At 34.2% G+C, this 17,695-nt stretch overlaps 2 protein-coding genes across 2 annotated transcripts; one reads left to right on the plus strand and one right to left on the minus strand.

Annotated features, from left to right (window-relative positions):
• The first annotated feature begins 408 nt into the window (after positions 1-408).
• On the plus strand, positions 409-1,383 carry LOC111372735 (ATP synthase delta chain, chloroplastic). Its single transcript, XM_022995126.1, has one exon. It carries the CDS (start codon positions 525-527, stop codon positions 1,275-1,277), a length of 753 nt encoding a protein of 250 aa, XP_022850894.1. The 5' UTR covers positions 409-524; the 3' UTR covers positions 1,278-1,383.
• Positions 1,384-7,818: 6,435 nt separating this feature from the next.
• LOC111372736 (subtilisin-like protease SBT5.6) lies at positions 7,819-11,888 on the minus strand. The gene is made up of 9 exons (XM_022995127.1): positions 11,712-11,888; positions 11,414-11,606; positions 11,090-11,269; positions 10,875-10,986; positions 10,110-10,671; positions 9,915-10,012; positions 9,364-9,721; positions 8,974-9,187; positions 7,819-8,393 (listed from the first exon to the last, which is right to left on the minus strand). The coding sequence occupies exons 1-9, from the start codon at positions 11,808-11,810 to the stop codon at positions 7,858-7,860; spliced, it is 2,352 nt and encodes a 783-aa protein (XP_022850895.1). The 5' UTR covers positions 11,811-11,888; the 3' UTR covers positions 7,819-7,857.
• Positions 11,889-17,695: the final 5,807 nt, after the last annotated feature.

Below are 17,695 nucleotides of genomic sequence, written 5' to 3' on the forward strand. Positions count from 1 at the left end.
GATGAACTCGATTTACCGCATGGGTCAGCTCGCACTTTTCTATGTGCATGACGAGTCAAGCCGAGTGCAAGCTACCTCGATTCACCAAATATAGGCTTGTTTTGTCCCACGAACTTGTCCCTTGATAGGGTGAGTCACTTGTGGTTTGTTAAGTAAACAATTTTTTACTTTCTTAAAAATGTTTTGTTTCAATTTTAATAGTTTTTAAAAAATGAGTGAAATCTAAACCAAGCGGTTTTAGAATGGGGTCAGTTCGGTGTCAAAATCGAAATCTTGAGACTTGAGGGTCAATGTTGATTATGTGAGCCGGACACGTGTCAATTTCTTATTCCCTTTAGATAAGATACCATCCTCCTCCACAATCCCACAAGATAATAAATTCAATATACACCGTATATCTTCTCATTCCCTCCAATCTGCGTCGTCAGTTCTTATCAAAATCCCTCCTGCCTATTCATAATATCCAAATTCCCTCCCTTTCACTCTCCCTTTCTATCCTTCCTTCTTCCTCCACCGTGTTAGCAATGGCCGCAGCCGCCGCTCTGCAACAAACCCCTATTACCTTCCAGTCCCGATCACCATCCTCCACTCAACTCCGTTCCAGACCCAGTGTCAAATTCTCCTTCTGTACTGGTGTCAAGTTCCCGAAACTCACAATCAAGCCCCTCCTCCGTCGCAACCGCAGCGGAGGCGGTGCATCTGGAGCCAGAATGGCTGAATCTGCCGCCGGAAGCTACGCCCTTGCCCTATCTGATGTCGCGAAATCCAACAACACCCTCGAGCAAACCTCTGCCGACATCGAAAAACTAGAGAAATTCTTCTCCAATCCAGATGTCGTACAATTCTTCACAAACCCCACCATAGATGATGAAAAGAAGATCGCAATAGTCGACGAGATCGCCGAATCTTCAAGCCTGCAGCCCCATGTCGTCAACTTCCTTAACATTCTCGTTGACATGAAAAGAATTGAATTGATTAAGGAAATTGTAAAGGAATTTGAAGTTATTTACAACAAATTAACGGATACTGAACTTGCAATTGTCACTTCAGTGGTGAATCTGGAGCCACAGCATTTGTCCCAGATCGCGAAAGAAGTGCAGAAATTGACTGGCGCAAAGAATGTGAGAATCAAAAACGTAATTGACCCTTCACTGGTGGCTGGATTCACCATAAGGTATGGAAGTTCTGGGTCCAAATTGATTGACATGAGTGTGAAGACGCAGCTTGAAGAAATTGCTGCTCAGTTGGAGATTGGGGATATTCAATTAGCTGCTTGATTTTCCTTTTGATTTGAAATTCTTGTGGGTAATTTTGTTTGTGGAGGACAAATTAATGATATAGTATGATTTGGTTTTATTAAACTTCATTGGCCCTTCTTGGATATTTTTATTGCTTCTTATCTCTCTGCTTCAGCTGCCAATAATGCCATTATATTGATCTTTTCCGTTTTTAGAACGCAATAGTTTTCCTCATTATGATGTCACTTCTCAAGAGTTCAGCTCCAACGAATGACGAGTCAAGAAGTGAAAGATCGCATCTTTGGCTAATCTTAAAAAGTGAACTTCAAACTAGATTTAATTGATTACGAGAGGTGAACCCGATTTTATTTGTTCGGTTTGAAATAAATTTTCAAATCAAACTATTTAAAATGATTTGGAATTTTTTCGAATCAAACCAAACCATTTCGATTTCTAAACCAAACAAATCGAAACCATTTTTTTTTTTTGGATCGATTTAAAACCACGATTTTATAAAGAAAAAAAATTAATATATATCAAATAAGTTAAATCATAAATATTAATATAAAATTTTACGTTAAAATATAAATTGTATCATTAAAAAAAGGGAAAATTTGCAGTCAATGTATCAAACCTTTCGTTTAGTAGTAGACTTTACTCAAATCTTTCATTTGTGCTAAAAAATTCGCAACTCAAGTCCAGAATCATGATTTTCGTCAGCTTGACCCAAAAACCGTTAATTGACCCAAAAAAAAAATTAAAAATCAGATTATTTTGCCCAAATAAGTCAAGGGCATTTTGGACATAACTCATTTTCCCTATTAAATTAAAAAAGCAAAATGAAAAACCATAACCCTCCACTCCCTTACCCCAAAACAAAAACAACAGCTCAAAACCACCTCCTACGCCACTACCTCAACGTTGGTCCCTATTAGTGGTGGCAATGGGCCCGAGTAGTTCGCGGGCTCGGAAAAAACGAGCCCGAGCAACGAGCCGAACCTATGAATTGATTGACGAGCCAAGCCGGGCTCGGCTCGTCAATCTAACGAGCCGCTCGGCGAGCAGCCACGAGCCCGGGCTCGTGGCTCGGCTCNGAGCCCGGGCTCGTGGCTCGGCTCGTCCAAAAAAAAAAAATAAAAAAATATTTCAGTGACCAGAATGGTCACTGACAAAGTTCAGTGATCGTTCGGTCACTTTTGACCGAACGGTCACTGAACTTTGTCAGTGACCGTTTTGGTCCCTGATATTTTTTTTTCAAATTTCATTTTCTTCCTATAAATACCCATCAATTACAACATTTTTTCTTACCAAACTTACTATCAATCTCTTATTCTCTACTATACTCTCTACAACTCAATTATTATCAATATTATTCATTCATTCATTCTCATTTCTATACTCTTCTACATTTTATATTCATATCATTAAATTATAATCTTCATTTTACAATATAGTTTCTACACTACTACATAATCTTCATTCATTTCTCAATTCTACTTCACTTCTTTTTCTTCAACATTCAATTTCAATTAATCACAAATGGATTCACGCTCATTTATTGAAAACTTGTTCGATGTCGGAGTCAGAAATGAAGCAAATGTGTCCCATAATCAATATGGGAATGAGTTCGCCGGTCTAAATGAAGTACCCATTCCAGAAAATATTGAAAATTACAATGTTCATGAAAGTAGTCATCAAATTAATTTGGATGACGTTGATGCTCCAATTGATTTGGAACAGGATGATGAACCTGTTATTGAAATTCCCGATGCAAGAGGGAAGAGAAAGGTAAAGAAGCATGCAAAATGTTGGGATCATTTTAAATTGGTTCAAACTGATCGTATGGTCGATGGAATTCCAGAAACCAAAGCAGTATGTAAATACTGTCAACAACGATTGGCTCATCAAAAAGGCATTGAAACCACCCACCTCAACCGTCACTACAAAGCATGTACGGCCAAACATGATCTTCTTCCTGCTGGTCAAACGCAACTACAATTTGATACTTCAGGCAGCGGTGCTACTACTACTACAATGTTCCCAATATATTTAGTGCTATTATGAACGTTATTAGAGAATATAAATGCGAGAGCAAAATTCGTTCTTTTACGTTCGACAACGCTAATGTAAATAAGCCTGTTATCGAGAAATTGCAAAGAGTACTTCAACCTGAATTTGGTGGTTTTTTATTTCATATTCGATGTGTATGTCATATTTTAAATTTAATAGTACAAGATGGTTTAAAACATGTTAAGGATGAAATTCAACGAATTAGGGATGCACTAATTTATATTACTATTTCACCTAGTAGAAAACAAGCATTTGAGGACTTTTGTGCCGAACATGGGGTGTCGCATTCAAAAACTTTTATTAGTGACGTAGCTCATAGATGGAACTCCACATATTTATTATTAAAATCATGTGAAGGTTTCGAACATTTAATTACTGAATTTTATAACAGTAGGCATTTTAGAGACGACGAGGAAACTGTTTTGATTGAGCCCGATTGGATTTTAGTTACTAAAATTAAACATTTTTTGAAAAGTTTTTATGATGCTACAAATATTTTGTCTAGTGTTTATTATTCTACTAGTTGTATGGTCCTTCAACGTCTTTATCTAGTTGCTCGGGCTTTTAATAGATTTAAAAATGACCCCGATTTTAGTTCAGTTATAAATGCCATGGAATTAAAGTTTAGAAAATATTGGGAAGACTTGCCCATGTTATTTTCGTTAGCATGCATCATGGACCCCCAATATAATTTATCTGGTACTAAATTTATAATTGAGCGAATGTCAGAATCTTTAACTTTTAACATACCTATTACCTATAGGAATTTGGAAGCAACTTTATCTGAAATCTATGTAATATATGCTTCACGAATGGGTACACAAGTTACTCGTGTACCCTTCGACTCTACAAGTACTCCTCCCACTAATTTAGGAGATGACGATGCTGAAATTTTAAATTTATTTGATGGTATGAACTCATATAGATTTGGTCAAATTGGAAATGCATATGATTCCTCCAGTCATAGTAGTTTGTCTTCTACTGCATATACTAGTGAAAATGCGTTGCCTGCTGAATTACTTGATTACTTTAATCATAATTGGCCTAGTAACAATGCATTAAGGAAAAATTCAGAAGAAGTAGTTGACTTCTGGCGAAAGTATGAACGCCGACGGCCAATAGTTTCTGCAATGGCAAAAGATCTACTAACACCTCCGGTTAGCACTGTAGCTTCGGAATCTGCTTTTAGTGCAGGGTCTAGGGTTCTCTCTGATGTTAGGAATCGACTAAAAGAAGATGTTTTGGAAGCATTAATGTGCGTGAAGGACTGGCAAGACGCTCATTTTCGACTGCAAAATAAATATGTCGAAATTGCATGTAATCAAGTAAGTGATTTTTAGTTTAATCATATTTATGACGAATTTTTATTTTAATACCTTTATAATTTTTTAAAAAAAATTGTACACGTAACAAGTTGTTCTTGTACAATTTTTAACTCCGCCTACTCGAAATAAAAACTATTGAAGTAGCCGTTCCCAAGTCCGGATAAAGGAGGAGGGTTTATATTTTATTATTTTTATTATTTTAAAAAAGAAAAATATTTTGAAAAATCATTTTACAATTTCTCATATCATATTTAATTTTATCATTTATAAAATAATGATTTTCAATCAATATGTTTTCTTCAAAATAAACTTGAAAATTAAAATATATTAACTAAAAATTATTTATAACTTATAAGTAAAAAATTAAATTATAATTAAAAAAAACTTATAAGTTATAAGTAAGTATTATTTATAAGATAAAATCATAAAAAAATACATTATAATTAAAATTACTTATAAATTATAACTTATAAGTTATTAGTAAAACATACTTTATCTAAATAAATTGTTTACAAAATAAAAATACTTATAAGATAAAAATTTATCAAAATTGTATTTTTTAAAAAATATTTAGAAAAAAAACGTGTATAAAAATTAAAAAAGGAGCTCGCGAGCCGAGCTCGAGCTCGGCTCGTCCCCACCCACGAGCTCGTGGGCCGAGTCGAGGTCTTTTTTTTTGACTAGCCGAGCTCGAGCCGGGCTCGTTGCCCACGAGCTCGTTGGGCAACGAGCCCGAGCACGAGCCGAGCTCGTAGGGTAACGAGTCGAGCCGGCTCGGCTCAACCCGTTGACATCGCTAGTCCCTATGCTGCCTTAAAACCAAGCATCACCACCACCTAAAATCAACAGCTCCCTCAAGCACAGGAAAAAACTCTCAATGCCAGATAAGACCACTTTCCTTTTCCTACCCCAGCCATTTTCTCAAACGCTAACACACCCATGTTGGGAAAGTTCACCTTTTTACTCCACCAATTACTTGTTGGAATCCTCCACAATATTTCTAAATTTTTAAGTGCAAGTTGATCAAATTTTCACCAATTGAATTCAATTTATATAAGGCGACAAGACCACCACCAGGAATACTTTCTCAGAATAAGCAGGCCTAAAATTAGATAGCAATCAAACAAGAAAAGCAAATTGAAGAGGTTTTGCCATACTCAATTTTGTTGTCAGATAGGGTTGATGAAGTTGTAAAGGATGCGAAATCGAAGAAGTTTTTGCCATATGCTACCTGCTGTTGTGCGTGTCTTTCCACATTGACCATCGCTAGTCTTTCCTTCGACGACTGATGGAGGTATTGTTCTTAGTTTAAAGTGGTCGTGGTCCTTGATTTTGAGCCGACGTTGGGGCCGATCTTGAGGAAGAAGGAGGTTTGGTTTTGGGGAGATGGGGTTGGGGAAGGAGTTGGGGTAGGGGGTTTTGATTTTCATTTTTTCTTTTTTAATTTTTAATTTAATAGAGAAAATTAATTATGTCCAAATTGTCCTTGCTTTATTTGGAAAAATAATTAAAATTGTTATTTATCGGGTCAACTGACGATTTTGGTAGTTAAACTAATGAAAATCGCGATTTTGGACTTGAATTGCAAATTTTTTTTAAAGGTTTGGAATCTCTGATGGTACAAATGAAAGATTTGGGCAAAGTCTGTTAATAAACAAAATGTTTGGTACCTTGACTGCAATTTTCCCTAAAAAAATTAAAAATCAAAGTTATATAATTATAATTATTATATTGCAACAACATAATATAAATATTTTGAACTTTTAGTCGATGCTAATGGTGTCCATCTGCAGTGTAATACACGATTCATTCTCTTCATAATATAAAAATATAGTACGCCTCTATTTGGCCCCCATTCTCTTTTATTTTTTTCCCTCTCTTTTTTTCAACTACACAATCTTTCATAAATAATATTACACGTAAATAAAAAAAAATTCATTATTTTTCAACTACACATTCTTTAAAAAATATTATTCCAAACATTAAAATTTGGAAAAAATAGGGGCCAAACGGGGGTTGCTACACGAATTCATAAATTATAGTTGAATAATATAAAATAACTAATAAAAGAAAATGAATAAAAAAATTCAAATATAATAATACCTAGTTACTATGATTTTTTGTGAATCATTCAATACTTCTACTCTATTCAAATATTGGCGAATTACTTTAAGCGAGTCTGACAAGAGTCATGCTATTCGTAGTCGCTCACCACGGTAGTCGTCCTACGTGGCATACATGTGGCAGGTGATTATTTGATGCATTAATATGATAATTTTTTTATTCATTAATACATCAAATAACCACCTGTCACGTGTATGCCACGTAAGGCGACTGTCGCAGTGAGCGACTGTAAATAGCATTATTCGTCTGACAATTATTAGAACAAAACAACATAACTTCTAATAAAAACATAGAAAAATTTACCAAAAAATAAAAGAATTTGGATAATCTGATTTGAATTTAGGCAAAATTTGAGAAAATTTCAGTAGAAAGAAATGAAATGTGCATGTTTAAATTAAAAATCTAGATTTATCTATTTGCTCAATTGTAATGGAGGATCGATGAATATGGTTTAACACCAATTGTTCAACACTTTACCCAATTTGCGCGTTTTACGTTCACTGATTGATGGATATTTGGATATGATTTAATTAATTAATTGAGATATGTAATTGTCGAATTGAATTTAATAGAAATATGTCCAGTGGGTGCCTTTTTTTAACTGAAATGTGTTAAGTTTTAATTGGATTAAATAAAATTTATATTAATGTATTATAAGATTTTTTAATTATTATTATTATTTTGGGTTTGGTGGTTTGAAACAGTTTGCAAAATTGAAATCTAAACTAAACCACTTCGAAACAGTTTGGTTCAATTCAAAAACAAAACGTCGACAAATTCACGTGGAACCAAACCGACAGTTTAAAACAAACGATTTCGATTTAATTTTGCGATTTGACGATTTTGTTGTTCAGCCAACAAGTTGTTAGTAATGAAATTAATGAAATTTTATTGATTAAACTAAAAGTAAATAAGTCACTTATAATCAGAATATCCTATTTTCTACGATTCTACTCTTCCAAAAATCAATGAAAACAAGAATGAAAGGAAGGAAAAACCATTGTTTTAAAAACTGCCTAGACATTAACATAAAAAAAAAAGAGTCAAAAGGTTCAAATGTGAAAGAAGGGGGAAAAAATAATGAAAAAAGAAAAAAAGAACTATGCTACTGAAATTGCAATGGGACTTCTAACATTATGGATTCCATCAAACCAGCTGTACCATCCAAATGCATACTCGCCCTTCTTCCTGCTTCCCAACATTTCACTGTCTTCTTTCACAGTAATGCTGAATTTCTTCTTCTGCCCCACACTGTGAAAGAACAAAATGGGAGGCGATATCTCAATCTTGAATCCTGGCGGCGGTTTAATACTAGCGAAGTACACACTCCTGCTGCTTCCAACATTAGTGACGGTTCTCTGGACCGTTACGGCGCCTCTTAGCCCTGGAATAGCGATGGATGGACAGTTTAGGTTTCGAGGATGGGGCGGATTTTCTGGACAGTTGAAGGAAGAGTCGAGATTCTTTAGTCCACTGCTGCATAAAAAGAGAAGATAATCGGTATATGATGCATCATAGACGAGTCCTGGATCGGCTGCTTTTGTTGGCCGGAAATGTCCTGCTCCGAATTGGAACGGATCTGCTGGATTGCCGGCTATATCCGTTATGAGGTTACCTTCGTTGTTCCGCAATTCCGCTGGAAGGTGAAAATGTTAAATATAAGGTGGCATGGAAACAGAAACATAAATAGTCGATAGAACGTTGCTACTGGAAAAAGTAGGACACTAAATACCGTCGAAATATTTTATGAAAATTAGTTTCATGGTTATGATGATGTGATCATTTAATATCCGAATCTTCCAACCATTTAACTAATTATTAAGTAATTAATCTTATAAATGCTCGATAAAGTACCTTGGATTCAAATTGTGTAAAAAGTCTTTCCTGCTACGGAAATTATGGTTACAAGAATGGACAAAAACAGATCAATTTCACAAATAAGAGAAATAAAAATAGTTAAGAAATTAGGGCACAGAAAAATTAGGGTTTCTTTGTCAATTTTCATAAGTTGATAGGTTAGCTAGCTATTTAGTGTATTTCTAGTTAAAGCTACTTAAATGAAGAAAAACTTTTAAGTTTCTGATATATTTTTCAAGTTTTCAATTTTCGAAGAGGGTCAAACACTAACCCTTTCAAAGTTCTCACAATTATATAAGATATGTCTAACAAAGCTAGAAAAAATTGTGACGGTTTGAAATGAAATGACATAAATGTACCAGAGGTTATCATGGCAGATCTTATTGCAGCACTACTCCATTTGGGGTGTATGGCCTTGAGAAGTGCACATGATGCAGCAATATGTGGACATGACATAGAAGTTCCTGATAGAAGATTATATTTAGCTACTCGATGATCTCTGTCTAACTTTGTTGGTGATGATGCTTCACTCCATGCAGCTAATATATACACTCCAGGAGCCGTAATATCAGGCTGTCCAACGAAGCCATCACAATTTAACAATGTTATTAAAACTGAACCGGATCAGATCACTAAGTTAGTGACCCCACACTTTTACTATTGCAACGTCAATGTCAAAAGTTACTATAAATTCTTAAAGGTAATTTAAAAGACATTAATCGAGGAATGGGGAACTTGTCTTTACTTACCTTAAGAATATCGGGTGAAATTGTATTGGGGCCTCGACTCGTAAAGATGGCCATAGTTGGTGCTGGCTTGGTGTGTAAGACTGTTGTGCCCGGAAATATATAAGCCATCGGCTCTTTTGTGGAGAATATGTACTTGAAAATTCTGACAGCACTAATATGAGTGACACCAGTTGCAGGAAGAAAATGAGAATCAGGGTCTAATACATCTCCATTTTCTTTACTATTTCCTAAGATCATACCAATTCCTCCTGCTCTTTTTACCTCTAAACCTTTTCCAATTCTTGCTCCAACGCCTCTCATGCAGAAGATAATCTTTCCCTTAGACTTCTCGGGAGAAAGCGAACCAGGTAAACATTGGCTGTACAATAAATAATTGAAATTCAATTAATCGGCTAATAAAATCGCTTTAACATGTAAGAAAGTATTAGGGATTAGGGACTAATCTCTTTGTATAGAGAGAAATAATAAAATGGTAGAATTTCGCAATCTAGTGAGACTTACACTATGATTAGACTCTACGCAGTTTAGAAGAATGAGGAGAGATTGATTACCCGGATTCATTTTTCCGGACATGAGGATTGAGAACTTGCGCTGCATAAACTAATGGATACATCTTTTTCTCCAGAGTATATGGAGTTATTGATTGTCCCTGATTTCAATCACAAAAGTGAAAATGATTAAATTCAATTAAAAGTACTTGACAATATAGTTGAAACAAGATTTTCGGATTTCTTTTCTCATTTTACCCCAAGTTTCATTCCATTTCCTAGTTCAACAGAAGATATAAATGCCCTGTCTAGAGTGCTTGCACCAACTGTGATGATCCAGGGAGCTGGATTTGACAATGTAGACACATTAGGACCTGAGTTTCCCGCGCTGCAAGACACTACGATGTTTTTCTTCATTGCGTGGAGAGCCCCAACCGCGATACCATCCTCAGTATATGGAATAGGTTTGGTTGTACCAATGGAAATGCTTATCACATCAACACCATCTGCAATCGCATCATCCATTGCTGCTAGCATATCTTCCTCGAAGCATGTGTTGCCTTCTGCTTTCTCTACTCCTGGAACTGCCCAGCAGACTTTATACATAGCGAGTCGAACAAGTGGGACACCTCCCGAAGCAGTGCCCCCAGCGAATCCGCCTAGGGCCGAAGCATTGTGAACCAACCGGCCTCCTACAGTCGATGATGTGTGTGTTCCATGTCTGTCCTTGTCACGAGGGGACTTGTAATCTATTGTTCGGTTGAGAGGGCCGTAGTATGCTTCATAACCCTTGAGGTAGTATCGTGCACCAATTATCTTCCTACAAATTTGATAAGTATAAATGACTTTTATAGTTTCTATTTTCTAATGCAAGGATTTCAATAAAGTAATTATCTATTTGAAAGTGCAAAGATACAGAACATATTCAACATAACATTTATACAATTTTCTTTCATTATTATGACTAATTTACAAACTGTATTAATGATAGAATTATATTATTAGTGAAATTAATAAACTCACTTATTACAGTTAGACGAGTTGAAGGAATCTCCAGATTGGCAAGTTCCTTTCCACCTGGGTGGAATTTCTCCCATCCCTTCGTCGCTAAAACTCCTAGATTCCGGCCATATACCTGATTTGAATTGAAATTATAGGTAAATCGACAATTGTTAACCACAGGTTTTAGCCCCATGATACAAAAGTTATTTAATGCATATTAGGGTTAATTAACATACCATTGTCCAACATGCCAACAATAATATCATTGCCATATTTTGATTTCATTAATAAATCTTCCTTCTTCAAGTGGTGTGGCTTCGTCCATTTTCGCAAACCTGCGAATTCCCATGACCTCGTAGTATGCAAAGAGTATTTCTTTGGGTGGCTCCGAAGAACAGACACTACTTCCTCCATCTCTGTTAGACCACAAAAATGACAAAAATAAGAGAGAGAGAGAGAGAACAAACCCTTATCACATAGTCGATATGATTACCAGACAACATTTAAATTAGAAAAATCTAAAATCTTGACTGTCATACCGTATAGTCGTGTTTACTTACGGGATAGTTTTGAGGCCTCGTCCGGGGTGAGCAGTGCGGCAAAGCCATTGATGCTGTGCTTGTAACTATAAATAAGAGAAGATCTTGCATCTTCTGCAGTCTCTTTCACAGAGGAAAGATAAGAATAATGGTTTTCTTCAATTTCTTGAAAGGTTTTTTCTCCACTATGATGTCCAAAGTACACTGTATAGACCTGCAAATTATCATATTTAAGAATAGCAATAAGAAGTCCGTTTCAGAAACGAATAGTAACAAGAAATACGCAATCGAATGAGTCTTCTATCTCGATACGCTCCACCTGTTTCGGGTCGGCAAAACATGACGCGAGAAGAGGAAGAAGAATGAGAAGCAAAGAGAATACATGAGAACTCCTCATCATTAAAGTCATGGCGGACATAGAGATATGATATAGTTAATATTAATATGAATCTCCAAAACAGAATCCCTTGATATAATTTATCCTTTTTCAATTCAAAAAAATGTTTTATACATTGTAAAATCAAAAGTTTGAAATATTTCACATATTGTGTTATAATATGGAGTTTTTTAAGTTACTAAGACTCTTCATCATTATCATTATCTATATATAATTTCCACATAATTATATTACAAAAATATATATTAATTTTCATTTGCTGTATACAGTTCGACTTTTTAGGAAACTTTAGGGCAAGAAATATCGTGATCCTTTAAACAAAATAAACTAATAGGGAATAGATAAGAGTTACTCAAACAACTTTTTATTCTGTTGTTCATCCATGTATTCACATATATATTGTTTTCTTTTCAAGCGAAAGTTTACATAACAAAACTGTATAGTCAATCACCCATGATTTGTGCACTTTAATATATATAAGTGCACAAATCATGGGTGATTGACCTTCATTGTTGGCGAATATCACTTCTATATACTATGTTTACTAAAGTGAATTAGATTGTATTCTACATGTCAATACCGGCAACAATGAAATTTATAGTAAAAGGAAAATCCATTCAATAGTATTAAGAAAAATGAAGTTAAAATTGTATCCAACACGTTTAAACTTTGCTATTTGTACACTAATTTTTGACACTTTGGTTGATATTTACATTGTTGTCAAATGTTAATTGGATGGAAAAGTTGTTTGAAATTTAAACTGTTCAATAGGGTAATGACATGTGGTAAAGTGTAAACTAAAGTATATACCATAGTATACATGTAGCAAGGTTCTATATAATTTCCATCATGGTCTACGAACTGATCCTGATGGATATTTATTGGAATCTTCATAAAATATCCTTGTCCAGTGTAAAGTTTAAAAGGAAAATAAAAATAAAATTCTATTCACATGGGATTGACTAATTCACTTTAGCCTCTTGGGTAGAGTGGCCACATGACTGCATATATAATTGGACCGACGAAGTCATTAAACTTGGCCTCAATTTGGATAACAATTTATAAATGAATATTTAATAAATTAATAACATCGCTTAAGTAATAAAATTTTCGGTACTACATTAATAATATCGTTAAATGCATATGATAATGATTTAATTAAAAAACCTTTAGGACTTAATGAATATATTTTATTTAAAATTCAATTAGAATCCAACAAAAATATAAATGAGGATAATAGAGATAGTTAAAACTTAAAACTGATAGTTTGTAAATTTATTGTAACAATATCTCCTGTACATAAAAATTTCAATGTGAGTTACATTTAAATAAAGTACACACTTCTAGAGTAAATACGAAGATATAAGCATTTAGATAAGTTCAAATAGTCACTCAATATTAAAGAACTTTTAATTCAATTTTTCTAAAAATATGCATTTAAAGTCACTTGCTCTTTCGTTATATTCAAATCGAATTTAATGTCATTCCTAATTTTTTGCAATGTATATACCACATTTTGTGTGTGTGTGTGTGTCTATATATATATAAGTTGTAATGCTTGAAAAACTTCTTTTTGAAAAAATACAATTAATAGAGCACATTTATCATCTAAATCATGATTTGATTGATTTGCGTATTTACTATCTCCCTTCATCGATACGCCAGTAAGATAATTGAAGACGTACTCGGGGTCAATCATATTTTGTTAACATTGAATAGAAATGATTTCACATTGTCAATTGTCAATTATCAATTGATATATTAGTGAATTATTATTTATTGATAAATTAGTAATCCAATCTAAAGTAATGGTCCCAACATTAATATTTTATAGAGTTTTTATTGTATATTGTTCAATTAATTAGGAAAGTTTATATAAACAAAATAAGCTAATAGTAACGAGATGATGATTATTTGAACTTTATTTATTGTGTTATTCTTCAATCTATACACATATATTGTTGCCTTTTAAAGGAAAAGTTTAAAAAAAAAAATTTATGAACGTGCTAATTTTGTACAATAATAACGTAGAAGTTTGACGCACAAATCATGAGATTAACAAGTACGTGATTCACTTAATTAGTGGTAGATATAGCTTTTAACCCATGTTCAGTAAAACAAATTATCTTATACTAAACATCCACTTAAATATGTGGATGTGAAAATTACACCCAAGTAGATTTTTTAAGATTCAACTTAAAAAAAATCAGACCTAAAGTTTATTTATACATAAATCAGATATTAATTCAAATCTTTAACATTAATAATACCATCAAATTTCATTCCAACCCCTATTTACTTTTCCTTCTACTTTCTCTTTCTATATCTCTCCAGAAAAGGTTATTAGCAACGTTCAAAAAATGTTGCCGTATCTTTCTACTCCACGACAACATTGAGGTTTGCAACATACGTCTGAATGTTACAAAAGGTCTTCGACAATACTGTTTGGATGTTGCAAAAGGCTGTTTTTGTTGTAGTAGATTCTTGAAATCATACAACCACTTGTTAGGAAAAAAGGTAATTGGCACAAAACGTCCATACCTTTTTAGTCTATTGTGGAAAACATCCATACTTTTTATTTTTAGGCATTTTTGCTCTCATTTTAATCTTTCTTTGCGTTGGACGTCCTTCCGTTCACATTCCGTCAGTTTCTCTGTTAATTAAATACAAAAAAGGTAATTGGCACAAAACGTCCCTACCTTTCAGCTTAATTGTGGAAAACGTCCCCACCTTTCATTTTTTTTGACATTTTTACCCTCAAGTCAACCATTCGTTGCGATGAAGGTCCTTCTGGCACACCCCGCCCCGTGTAACACCACTAGAACCGGACGTGGCATGCGCCGATGATAGATACCAACTAAAAGTCGGACCCACCGTCAAGGCTACTACAAATACAATATATCACTTTTTACACATTATTTTTCTAACAAAATTTCGGCATTATCTCCCCTGTAAACAGGACTAACCAACCTGTGATCAATTTCACACAAATCCCAAACTATAGCACAGCACAATAAAGATAAGCCGAAATCTCCACTTTTATCAAGAAATACAATGAAATATACATATGGATACATAATATATAGTGAACCCCATAACTAACTACAAGTGATGCAAAATCACATCTAGACATGAACATGCGTCCCAAAACACTGACTACATGTTCTATGAAGTGAGTCATACTAACGAACTCTGTCGTGTGGCTCTAACTTCAAAATCAAGGCTTAACTCCAAAAGATGCCCAGATTCTCAACTGCTGGCTGATAAGGAAAAACGTGAAAAAATATATGAGTTGATAGCTCAGTGAGTCGAGAAGTTCAAAATAAATATACCTTTTCATTTATACATTTTTATTGAAAATCAAATTCATACCATTTGATAATTCACAAGCTAACATCATATAATTATAGCCAAAAAGTGAAATATTCACATAATGTCATAAAAATATCATCTTAAAATCATGATATAACATCAGCTGATAACCATGTTATAATCTCATCACATCAAACGTGCTGAAAAATCCACAAAAAATGTACCCTCTGACTGAAATATGTAATCCGCCCCTCGAGCTAAAAACTTTCATCACGGGCCTTTGGCCCCTCCGTGAACGAAAGTTGGTCTCAAAGATCTCTCATAATCAATTCTAGAACACGGCCAAGGCCCCTCAGTGAACTATATGTACACGGTCGAGACCCCTTCATCCTCGGTCCATGACCCCTCAGTGTAGTATAGAACATGGCCAAGGCCCCTCAGTGAACTAGAAGAAATATATAATCACGGGTTCTTTTCTGATCGATCTCAAAATCATATCTCATATTCCAATTCACAATGTAAAGTATACAATCTTTGAAATCCCACATGTATCATAATAAAAGATATTTCCATAAAAACCATGTAATTTGAACACATAATTGCATATAATTGCACATATTTTAACAATCAACTTAATTTATAAATACTTTAAAAATATTTATATTTTTCCACTCACAGAACTATGTACGCCAAAATCAATTCGATTGATACGCTGTCCCGATATCCGTGTCATCGCCTGAAATATAATATAATTTTTAAATCAACAATTAACTAATTTCAATAATTAAATAGGCGATACCTAAACATAATTATTTCACGTTTAGGCGATTTTTAACGTCTCTTTAATTACTAAAATTAATTTTTCTTTCATTTTATTCAATTTCATAGTTTATTACACTTAACCCCTTCAATAAAATTAAATTTAACCTAACAATCTAACAACTACAAAATCAAACATAACTTAACATTAAGTAACTTTTTACTTACCTTTCAAAATTGAGAAATTCAAGACTAATAGGATAGAGCACTTAATTCCTAACACATTGGAAAATTTTCCCTTTTTTTCTTTTTCTTCCTCTTTTTCTTTTTTCTTTTTTTTCTCTTTTTCCTCTCTCTTTTTCTTTCTCTGTATCGGTTTCTTTTGTGTGTGTGTGTGGGTATTGAGATGAATTTGCATGAATTGGAATGATATACACTGCTAAAGCCACCGCCTCATGTTATTTTATTTTTAATAATCTCTTTTTTTTTTTCATAGCATGACATCTTTGACCATTATATATATATATAACTTGTTTTAATTACTTATGAAGGTATTACAAACTTACCCCCTTAAAAGAATTTAGTCCTCGAAATTCAATTGATTAAGTATGAAAAAGCCGTGGATACTGAGAGCGCATCTGCTCTTCACCTTCCCATGTCGCTTCTTCTATAGCATGATTCCTCCACAAGACTTTAACCAATGGAATAGTCTTACTACGCAAAATCTGTTCCTTTCTATCTAATATCTGAACTGGTTTTTCTTCATAGGTAAGATTTTCCTTCAGTTCTACTGGTTGTGATTCCAAAACATGAGATGGCTGGAATATACTTACGAAGCATAGAAACATGGAATACATCATGAATTTTGGACAATTCTGTTGGCAAAGCCAATCGATACGCAACTGGGCCGATGCGTTCAACAATCTCATATGGGCCAATATACCTCGGACTCAATTTACCTCGTTTACCAAATCTGATAACACCTTTCCATGGAGACAATCGCAGGAAAACTCTATCTCCAACATCAAATTCAAGGTTTCTTCTGCGTTTATTTGCATAGTTCTTCTGTCTATCTTGGGCTGTCTTTAACTTTTCTTTAATTATCTTTACTTTCTCCGCAGTAATCTGGATATATTCAGGACCCAATAACTTTCTTTCACCAACTTCATCCCAACATACTGGAGTTCTGCATTTCCTACCATACAGTGCTTCAAAAGGAGCCATTTCTATACTCGAATGATAACTATTATTATAAGCAAACCCCATCAAAGAAAGATGAGTATCCCAATTCCCTTTGAACTGTAGTACACAAGCTCGTAACAAGTCTTCCAGAGTCTGAATAGTTCTTTCTGACTGACCATCTGTTTGTGGATGAAAAGTTGTACTGAAATGAAGTTTAGTACCCATAGCTTTCTGTAAACTGGGCCAAAATTTAGAAGTGAAACGAGAATCTCTATCTGAAACAATAGATACTGGTGCCTCATATAAACTGATTATCTCGTCAACATATATTTTTGCCAATTTATCTAACGAGTAAGTGACTTTAATAGGCAAAAATCTAGCAGTCTTCGTCAATCTGTCTACAATAATCCATATGCCATCATGTCCACTTTGAGTCCGTGGAAGTCCAAATAGAAAATCCATAGTAATGTGTTCCCATTTCCACCCAAGAACAGGCAACGTTTGTAACAATCCTGCTGTTTTCTGACGATCTGGTTTCACTTGCTAGCAAATGAGACATCTGGATACAAACTCAGCTATTTCTCTCTTCATTCCATGCCACCAATAGTGTTCTTTGAGTACACGATACATTTTTGTACTACCTGGATGCATCG

Source organism: Olea europaea, unplaced genomic scaffold, assembly GCF_002742605.1.
Source record: "Olea europaea var. sylvestris unplaced genomic scaffold, O_europaea_v1 scaffold1023, whole genome shotgun sequence".
NCBI lineage: Eukaryota > Viridiplantae > Streptophyta > Magnoliopsida > Lamiales > Oleaceae > Olea > Olea europaea.

What these genes read in the sequence shown, in the direction of transcription:
- LOC111372735 (XM_022995126.1), top strand. Translation starts at nt 525, where the DNA reads ATGGCCGCAGCCGCCGCTCTGCAACAAACCCCTATTACCTTCCAGTCC.
- LOC111372736 (XM_022995127.1), bottom strand. Translation starts at nt 11,810, where the DNA reads ATGTCCGCCATGACTTTAATGATGAGGAGTTCTCATGTATTCTCTTTG. An exon ending in CGAGGCCTCAAAACTATCCC is followed by an intron (nt 11,270 to 11,413) that starts GTAAGTAAACAC and finishes GTGGTCTAACAG; the next exon opens with AGATGGAGGAAGTAGTGTCT. An exon ending in GTCCGGAAAAATGAATCCGG is followed by an intron (nt 9,722 to 9,914) that starts GTAATCAATCTC and finishes TTTATTGTACAG; the next exon opens with CCAATGTTTACCTGGTTCGC.